Source organism: Pteropus vampyrus, unplaced genomic scaffold (assembly GCF_000151845.1).
Source record: "Pteropus vampyrus isolate Shadow unplaced genomic scaffold, Pvam_2.0 Scaffold380, whole genome shotgun sequence".
Lineage (NCBI taxonomy): Eukaryota > Metazoa > Chordata > Mammalia > Chiroptera > Pteropodidae > Pteropus > Pteropus vampyrus.
Genome location: NW_011889161.1, coordinates 595,661 through 605,639, shown reverse-complemented (window position 1 = coordinate 605,639; position 9,979 = coordinate 595,661). Strand labels below are relative to the sequence as shown.

The following is a 9,979-nucleotide window of genomic DNA, read 5'->3' as shown; positions in this document are numbered from 1 at the left end:
TCCCTCTGCAGTAGGGTCTTCAGGGGCCGTGGGAGTATCTACCTGTGTTCAAGTTCAAAGCGGGTTTCACACCGGGGATCAACTGCGGAGGGTCCTTGACCACACAGGACTGTAAGGCCAGACCAGATCTGGCAAGCTGAACCGGGCACAGGGCCAGCATGTGGGGACTGCCATCTCCGCTCCTGGAATCGGATTCAGAAAGTGGACTGAGGCAAACGATCACACGGTCTTAAGTCAGGGGCAGTGACCGCCCTGTTTGCTTTGCGGAACAAACCACGTGTGCCAGAAAGTCTGAAGCAGCACATGTGCAATGGCCTAAAAACCACTCCTTTGTCTCATCGGAATACCTCATCAAAGACGACAGACGTCCTATTTCCTTTCGATTTCTCCAGCTAACCATCTGTGTGAGAGGCCCCTCCGGGGACACTCAACCCAGGGGATCAGCCCTGGGACTGCAGGCGTCCAGGAAGCCTTCTGCCGTCCCCCTGCTCAGGCTGACCCACCGTTCGAGAGGCCATGGGGGGGCATGCTCCACCACCCCTACATGCCAGGTTCCCTCACAGGCCCGTCCCGCCAGACAGCAAGAACAGCCCAGAGGAACCATGAAAACAGCTTTATTATTCTGCTTTTCGTGTCTATTTCTTTGTCATGAAATTGGAACCAATGGAACATAATACCAAATGTAAGGCTTATAATTTTCTGCTTCAAAAATGAATAAATCCCACTGTGAGTCCCAGAGCACCCTCTGCTTCCAGGCGTGGGGGAAAGAACCAGTCTCCCACGTCGGCCCCCCATGGCCCTCTGTGGCCACCCCGGCCAGGTGTCCTGTTTCTGCCCTCAGTCCCACACCTGTCTCCTCTTCGTAAACAGACTGTTTCGAAGGTGGAGAGAGGAAAAAACCTTTCTGAATACAATAGGATACCCAGAAATCATCAACAAGAAAATGACAGACCTGACAAAAAAAAGTCTGTATTAAACATTTAAAATGCCAAGAGTCAAACAGGAAAAATGTGCAATGCACATGATAGATAAAGGGCTAGAAAGATCACCTTCAAACCAGCCTACCTAAACAGAAAAAAATACTGAGGAGCAACTGGGCAAAAGAGACTTGACATTCAAATGGGAGGCGCCCTCGCTCCCCCCCCACAAGACAGTCGCAAACCCAAGGACTTGTGCTTCCAGCCACGGGGGACGATGGCCCGGAAGCCCCTCCCACTCAAACCCACTGGGGAGTCGGCAGCACAGGTCAGTGGTCCCTAACAAGGCAGACGGCACCCTCGAGGACCTGTGCCTGGAATGACTGAAGGTCGGGGAGGACACAGCCAAACGCGGCTCGGGACCCCTGAGGTGACTCGGACTCTGGGACACAGAGGCCAAGGCCGCTCGGAGTTGTCACAGAGCCTGACGAGAGGGAGCTGCACAGACAAGACAAACCTGCAAACAGGGTTAGAAACAGAACATAAAATAGTTCATGAAAAATTTTATGTAAATTATAGATTGAAATGCTATTTTTTGCCTTATTGGGTTAAATGAATTATATTCTCAAAATTTATTCCGTATGCTTATGCTTTTAAAAAGCTTTTCAAAGTGACTACTGGAACACTTTCAATTACATATGTGACTCAGGTTATATTTCCACTGAAATTCAATACTTGGGGGATTAAAAAAAAGGCATATTGTCTACCAAAAAAAACCCCAATTTAAATATAAATTTAAACATGTTAAAAAAGATGAAAAAGGAAATTCTGTACTAATAATTGAAAGGAGGTTGGCGTGGCTACGTTAACACCTGGCGATCTGAACTTCAGGACAAAGAGTGGAACCGGGAGGAAGGGCTGTCCATGACCTTGAAGGGGCCGCTCCTCAAGGTGACAACACTCCTTAGTGTGTGCGTACCTAATCCTGGAATTCTTATGCCTATGAAGCAAAAGCACTAGGATGATGAAAAATTAGACAAATCCACAATTATAGTTAGACGTTTAAGTACTGTTTTCAGTAACCGATGGAAGCACACGAAAATCGGGAAGATGGCAGTGGTCAAGCTGACAGTCGCCAAGGCTTGACCTCATCCACGTGCGCAGACACAGCTCCAGCCAACTCAGAACACACACTCTTTTCAAGGGCACGTGATGTAACCCCCATGTACATGGAGCATGACACAAACCTCGATAAATCTCAAAGAAACGAAATCAATGTATATTCTGAGACCATGATGGAATTAAAACCAGAAATAACGAAAAAAATCTGAAGGAAAAAAACAAATGTCAGGAAATTAAACCGCACTTCCAAATAACCCAGAGATCAAAGATATCACAAGGGAAATTAGAAGGAAAAATACACGTCAGCAGACAGGGTTCAGACACAGGGTGCCGTGGGAAAGAATCTAGGACAGTCGATGTTCGCATCAGCAATTCCAGGCAGCTCGGTCCAGTGGTCAGTCTCTGGCTGTTGGCAGGAGGCCTCAGTTCTTTGAGTGGCCTCATGACCTTGTGGCTGGCATCTCCCAGGGTGGGTGACCCACGCTGTTTTTAAGGTGACCTTGCCAAGAACAAGATGAAGTTTAAGTCTGGACGCCGGGCTGCACAGTCTCACTGGCTCCCACGCGCCAGCTCGCTTCTCCAAGTTTGCACCTTTGCAAAGTTGAGCATTATCACAACGTCAGATGCCGAGCACGAGCGCACGAATTTCACGCTGTGTGGCGGGGCGAGAATAATCAAGGCTAGGAGCGTCGTCCGAGTTAAAGGTGACTAGAGCCAGCACTTCCGCTGCCGAGGACACACACAACTGAAATGCTGGCCTGTGCCCGAAAGGCAGGGCGCGGAACGCCCGCGGACGGCAGGCCGTGTGCGCTGCGCTGTGTCCGCGGGAGGGAGCGCTGTGGAGCCAGGAAAACGAGCGACGGACCGCCACCGCCACCGAGACGGCATGACAACTCGCACCCAGAAAGCAGAGCCAGAGGCCTGAGGCGCAGGAGGCAGGAGGATGTGTCCGGCCGGCCGGGCCTCCACGGCGGAGGGGGTGTGAATGACCGGGAGGAACTTGGTAAATGTCCTCTTTCTGGTGGGGACTGTCACGCACCTGGCGAAATTTCAGTCTGCGCATTCCAGTGCGCTCTCCGGCGTATCCTGACCTTGACTCATAGTGGGAAGAGAACTAGAACGCCTAAAATTAAGAAACACCATAACCGGATGTCTAAAAATCAATAAACAAGTTAGAACAAAGCCCAAGGAATCTTCTCCAAAGTAAAACATAGAAACCGAAAGAGAAGGGAAAATAGGAGAAAAATTAGGGGTGTGCGTAAGAACACCAAGCCCTTGGCACCTCCTCTAGCGGACGAGTCAGGAAACCGCTCTGCGGGTCCAGAGATGGCAGTGGACCCCGCCTTCTCGACAAGCCCAAGTCACAGAAGGAAGTGGGGAGAAGCCTCAAAAGATATAAAACCCTTTAAATAACTGAGTCGTCGTGGGCCTGGGTTCAGACTAACTGCAAATTTCTGGGACGACCAGGGACATGTAGGGACCAGTTTTTCAGTCACAGTGCCCGCAAGGATCCAGCTCACATCACACCAGATTTGTCAGGGCTTGCAGAGAAGGACTGACCCCAGGGGCGTGGACGGGGTTTCAGAACCGAGGAGGAAGCCATTATCCTTGTGGGGCTGGGGAGCCTGAGACCCAGGAGGCGGCAGCCATGTGAGATGCAGCCCAGCAGGAAGGACACCCCGGCAGAGGGGCTCTATACCCCTCTCCCCCGCCCTCCACGCCTGCCAGGCTCTCCTGCACACCCACTGGGACCCCCCCTTCAGTGTCCTGGGGCAGAAGGGGAACAAATGCATTTGAGTGGGCGGATGGAGACTCGCCCCCCCGGGGAGAAGGAATGGGGGTGTGGGAGCAAGGGGCAGAGTGGGTCATTGTCACGACCAGCCATTCAATAGAAACTGGTCTCTGTCCTGTGCAGATCTGACCTTGGTAAGATTAAAAATAACTCAAAAGCACCCACTGGAATGACAGGTGACCGTGGTCCCTGCCGACTCCACTCTCTGCTCCTGCCTCCTGTCCGCTGGCCTGGGCTCCACCTGTGCTGCCAGGTAGGCGTGAGCCTCCTGATCAGGAGCACGAGGGCCCAGACAGCCCCCGCCCTGCCCCAGTCTCCCTCCCAAGCTGGGCCAGGGCCCCACCAGCAGGACTGACAGCTGTCCCGCCCCCCACAGGGAGGAGTGGGTATTTGGGGGGAGGTCCACATGAATACAGGAAGAAGAGAGTTAACCGTTTCATTTTTTTTCCAAATAGATGAACCAGTTCATTTTAAAAACTACATGAATTTAAGAGATCTTAAAGAGGGGTTGACGACCTTTTTTGTAAAAGACCAGGTGACACCCATCACAGGCGCCGCAGGCCTTGCATCTCCCAGCCAGCTGCCCGGCTCGGAGGCTGCAGCACAGGATGCAGCCCACAGACCGCAAAGCACAGAATTTCATTCATGGACACCGGAATGTGAACTGCGCGTGATTTTCACCTATCATGAAGCATTATTTCTCTTTCCATTTTCTTTGACCATTGAATACTGCAAAAACCACTCTGGACTCACAGGATCTGGCGAGATTTGGCCTGCAGGCCAGTTTGCTGACCCATCTCAAGCCAAGACACCGACGAGACCAAACCTGAATTTCTCCTAAAACCGAAAATTTGAAAGTAGATTACCGATGAGAACACCAGTGCGGCGCCGACACGGTCAGGCTCCTCCTGCAGCAGGATCCCCCCTTCCCCCTCCTCCCCTCTGCCCTTGAACCAGCCCTGCCCACCCGACCCGCAGCTCGGGCCGTCCCCTGAGCACAGACGGCAGTTTTCAGATCCATGTTTAGAACAAGGCACTTGGGAAAAAACTGAAGCATTCTGGCTTTTGATACACAAAACGATTTGTTTCCAAGTACCCCACGAAACCCTACACCACATCAGACAGCGAGCACTTCCGTCACAGAGCGCACTGGTCAAGACGGCTGTGCGCAGTGCGCTCTGAAACAGTCCCGCGAGCTGCTGCTAAACTTCCAGAAGCCACGGAAACGCGTCGTGACTGGACCCAGGCTGACACCCGTGCCCTTGGCGATGTGTGCACAGAGTTCAAGTGGAAATAACAAACACGCCAACATCACCAACCGTGTCCCCGTACCAAGTTCCGGCCTGGCTGCTGGGCCCTCGCGCAGCCTGAGATACGGCCCCTGTTGGCCAGCGCTGTCTGCTGTCGCCCGCAGCTGTGCCTCCCGAGCGGAGCCCGTCACCGCATGGGGACAGAGCACACGCAGGGCTCAGGGAGGAAGAGGCACTGAGCACTTGACTCTGCTTAGGTCTCCATGGCCGAAGGACGACGGGAACCAAATGAAAATACCTATCGTGCTGGCGTAAAGGCGTCTGCTCGTGATGTCCCTGAAGGGAAGCGGCCAGACGGGTGGTGGCATCCGGGAAGAGGAGGAGCACGGACACCCGCACGCACGGGGGCCGGCGTCTCCTCCGGCACGAGGAGCAAGCTCCCCCCGTGGTACCCCCTGTGAAGCTGATGCTCGGACACCTGCGCAAGAGCCGCAGCTCAGCGACAGAACGTTCCGGAGCCGAGGATTCCGTCCAGTTACTGGGAAGCCCCAGGGGTCCGCCGGGCCAGTACGGACCTCACAACCACAGAGTGCCAGTGGGCAGTGACGTCCCCCTCTTTCTTCCTGCAGGGGGCCGCGGTGGCCTTCGAGGCTGGGAGGGCGGTCCTCACGGCTAGGACAAGCAGCTCCGGGCCGCCGCGTCCCCGGACGTCACCCGCGTGGCCTGCCCGCCGGGCTCAGGGGCCGGGTTCTGGCGTCGCTTCTTGTGCAGCTGCTGCTGCAGCCGCTCCTCCTTCTTCTCCAGGTAAGCGGCCACGTTGTCGAAGGTGGCCTTGTAGAGGCCGCTGAAGCCGTCACCCACCCCAGCAGAACCTGTGCGGGAGGAACAAGGGCAGACACCACATGGAACAGTGACTTTGGACGCTGCCTCCCGCGGGGCCGCTGAGCCCACGAGGCCCCGCTATGGCAGGGAATGAACCCAGCGACCACCCAGAGTCCTCTGCGGCCTTGCGGCTCCTTCTCCAAGGTGGCCCCATGACGGCCACCTCCTGACAGCCACACCGGTCGGGCTTGGACTCGCTGCCAGCAGAAGACAAGTTGGCCCTACCTGAGAGCCCGCCACCCAGTGGGGACTCCACAGGGCCCTGGGCGCCCACCCTCTGACCGGGTCTGCGCTCCCCGACTCCCGCGCCACGCACGGCAGCTCCCCCTGCAGACCCTCCGAGGGCCGCGCACAGCCTGCGCCTGGCCCAGGGGGGCGAGCCCAAGGCGTGCGGGCGAGGACAGTGTGCGCACGTCCACGCGGGGCGGCCCGTGGGTGCCGCTGCCACCCTGGGCCCCAGCCGCACTGCCCCAGACCCACGGTGCCAGCGCGGCAGAGGCAGCCCTGACGGCGTCGCTGCCCAGCCCTTGGCCCGAAGGGAGGGCGGGCGGACGCAACCGGGACACAGAACCCCCAGATTCTACGTCCCCACAGCTCCTGCCACGCAGTGAGCTCTGACCCCGCTTCTGCACGGGGCCCCTGAGCCCTCACCTTCCAGCATGGCCCCATCCCCACGGAGGCGAGCACAGACCTTCTCCGCCACGGCGTCTTCAGGGATAGGCTGGGGGCAGACGGAAAACCCGTGTCAGAAGGAGCTGTGGCACAATCGCGGGCAGACCGCCGGGGATCCACGCTGCGGGGCCTGGGAGACCCCGAAACCCTTCGCATGAAGCCCAGACGCAGCCGCACGCCGCTCCAGTTCACCCCGCACGGCAGCCACACCTCGTCAGGACAAAACGCCGTGACGCGAGGGCTGCTGGCTCGTCATGCGTCACTTTACCCCAGGAGTCCGGCAGACCTGGCAGCTGGCGGCATCCTGTCCCACGCCACTTTTCAGACAGAACTACCTGAGAGGGTCACAGGCAGGCGAGCGTCTGCAGAGGGCGCGAGAGGCTGCAGGGGCCCCGGCGGGCTCGCCTGCCCTGCCCCCCGGCAGCCCTGCGAGACGCGGGACAGGAAGCGGGTGGGGGAGCTGACTCAGGAGGCGCGGGGTTCGCCCACGTCACTCGGCGAGGAGGGCCCACCACGCCCGCCTCTGCCCCTGGGGCTCCCCTGCCCAACGGGACCACCGCCCCAGGCGCAAGGCCGTGCCAAGCCTGCAAACCCTGAGGACGTGCACCAAGTGTCAGCTTCTCTGCTTAAAAAACCAGTGTGACCAGGACGGTTAAGGAGAAAATATGCCAACGACGGTGAACCCCCCACCCCCCCCGCCAAAATTCCACTGCAAACTTCACAACACCAGACAAGCTAGCTAGGCACCCCAGTCCCCTCCTCACAGGTGACAAACCCTACGACCACCCTCTAGGACACCCTCTGGCACCAGCCCGGGATCAAGCTGAAAGGGTGACAGCTGTCGCCCCACCACAGGCTCGGGGAACCGCAGGGCCCCGCACGTCTCACCTGCCAGTGGCCGTCCACGGGCCTGCACAGCACGAGGGGAGCTTCTCGGCACTGCCGCAGCACCCACAGCCCCCGGCACTCCTCGAAAGCGACGTCCCACACGCGCTGCTGGAAGGACAGCCGCTGTCTGTAGACCAGCTGCTGCCGGGGAGCGTCGAGCCGGAAGATGTAGACCACAGGAATGCTTCCCACGGAGAAGGAGAGGGACATCAGGACAAGCCCACGGGCCCGGTGGCATCACTCAGCACCGGCGGCAGCTCAGCTCAGCCCTGCGCCTGCCCTGAGCAGAAGCCGGGCCCTCGCCCGCCTTGGCTGCAACCGCACGAGACCCTGAGCCAGAAGCAGCAGCCAAGCCGCTGCCGGATCCCCGAGCCACAGGAGACGAGGAGCACTCGAGTCACTAAATTCTGGAGTAACTTGTGTGGCAGCAAAGACAACCAGTGCAGGGCGGAGGGGAGAGGAGGCGGCCGACCCCCTGCGGGCAGCAGCGGGCGCTTCCCGGCCAGCACGCCGCCCCCTCTGCACCCGCGTCCTATTTCTAAGACCGGGAAGATGCCACCCAGGACGTGTCACGAGGACGAGCAAGGCTCAGAGCACCGAGAAGATGCGCACGAGGCGCAGGTGACTGGCACGTGCCACCGGAACCCATCTCATCAACCTCCGGTCCTCGGGCGGGACTGGGGGAGGCAGACTCTACCACAACGGACCCTGGGTGGGATCCGATCGCACACAAACACCAGGCGGAGCCCACGCTGTCCTTAAACGGGTGGATTTCAGCAGCGCGGGAAAGACCGCCAGCGCCCACACGGAGCCCGCCCCCACGCCACGACCTCAGAGAGCGGAACCCCGCAGGGGGCTGCGTGACAGCTGCGATGGACGCCTCCGCTTTCGGAGACGGACCGGGGCGGGAATGACCTGCGTGCCCCGCCTCACGGGCTGGCGGGGGCCGGCTTACCTGTCGCAAAGCAGCGCCACACAGCTCTCCCGGCCCCAGTAGGCGATCCTGGACACGGCGAACCTCTGCAAGGGGAGCAGCGGCTTAGCCGCACGCGGGACCACGTGGACCCTTCGCTCTCACGGAGCGGACGCCGCGAGACTGGCAGTCCCACGGGTGTCCGGGAAGGAGGCGGTGCTAGAACTTTCTGGAAACCAGTGAGGCCCGTTTCACAGCAACTGCACCAGGCCAGGGCGGATGGCAGAAGCCTCTCCGACTGGCCCTCCGTCCAGCCCGTGGAATGTCTCCCAAGTCAGTGGAACTGGTCCAAACGCAAGGACAGGAAGGGACCGACGACACAGGGGAAAGGGCCCGTTTGGTACAGACACGAGGGCCTGCGGGCACCCGCAGCCCAGCCAAGGGAACGCCGGACACCAGTCGAGAGAGCTGCGCGGGGCGGGGGCCTGCCACTCCTCGGGGCTGCGGGGGGTGGTGCTGGGTGCCACCCTCCCGGCCATGTGCTCTCCTTGCCCTTGGAGGGGACTGCCATCCAGCTCGCTGCCCGGCCTCGGGCTGGGAGAGGGCGCAGGGACGAAAACAAGCTTCCAGCTAAACGTGGCCTCTGCCACGGCTGCCGAGGGGCCCATGACTGCGGAAACCCAAACAGCAGGTGACCATGGGGGTGGCCAGCGCTGGGGCCCGCTGACCTAGTGGCCCCTGCAGCCACGTGGCCAAGGGTCCCTGGCACCCTGGCCTGAGTCAGGCCCATGAGGGCGGCTGCCACACTGTCTTGGGGTGGACAGGGAAACGAGGAGCCAAGCCAAGGATGGGGCAGACGAGCCCCTCACTTCGCACCAGGTCATGTCGGACGCGGGAGAGCCGAGTCCCCAAGGACTGGCAGGGTGCCACGTGGAGATTGCAGGGCCAAGTGCACAACGCCCCTGGGGACAGGAAGGGGGCATCCTGGCCCTCGCCAACCCTGGAGCCAGCTCTGTAGAGGCGACAGCAGACCCCTCCCCCTGAGCAGGCCTGGGGAAGCTGGCGGGGCCCTCCACGTGTGACTAAGCGGGACCCTGGCTCAAAGGGCAGCAGCTCAGCAGCATCAGAGCAGAGTGCCCACAAGCACAGAACCCTGGGCACCCAGAAAGGCCGCCCGCCTTCTCCCTGAAATCTCCTTGGCAACCGAAGGCCCAGGAAGCCTGACTGGGGGTCATGAGATCAACTTGTGCCGGACAATAGAGAGCGCCGAGCGGGCGCTCAGCCCGCTGCCCGGCCTGTAAACCCACGGAGCTCTCGGCTCCAGCCCCACCACCTTTCCCACCCCCGCGGATCAGCGGGTTTCTGTAAGCGCACTGTTCAGACCCGAACGTGAAACATGTGGATCATTTCCCCCTTCTTGGATCAGATGCCCCAGAATGTGATAAACACATGACTTCTCCTGAGGTGAAACATCTGCGCTGACAGCAAAGAAACGTCCCATCGTGACACTGTCTCTCACAAGGTCCCAGGGACGAGAGAGGCG

The 9,979-nt window shown here is 59.3% G+C and overlaps 1 protein-coding gene across 4 annotated transcripts in view; it reads right to left on the bottom strand.

The window, feature by feature from the left end:
* Positions 1-598: 598 nt before the first annotated feature.
* The window catches only part of WDR4 (WD repeat domain 4), a 22,073-nt gene continuing 12,692 nt past the window's right edge, over positions 599-9,979 (bottom strand). For all 4 annotated transcript variants that reach the window (XM_011379978.2, XM_011379976.2, XM_023523172.1 and 1 more), the window contains 4 exons: positions 8,479-8,543; positions 7,524-7,707; positions 6,615-6,684; positions 599-5,953 (listed from right to left, as the gene is read on the bottom strand). In XM_011379978.2, the coding sequence (XP_011378280.1) occupies positions 5,754-5,953; positions 6,615-6,684; positions 7,524-7,707; positions 8,479-8,543 (519 nt within the window). In that variant the 3' untranslated portion in view covers positions 599-5,753. The remainder of the gene's footprint in view (positions 5,954-6,614; positions 6,685-7,523; positions 7,708-8,478; positions 8,544-9,979) is intronic.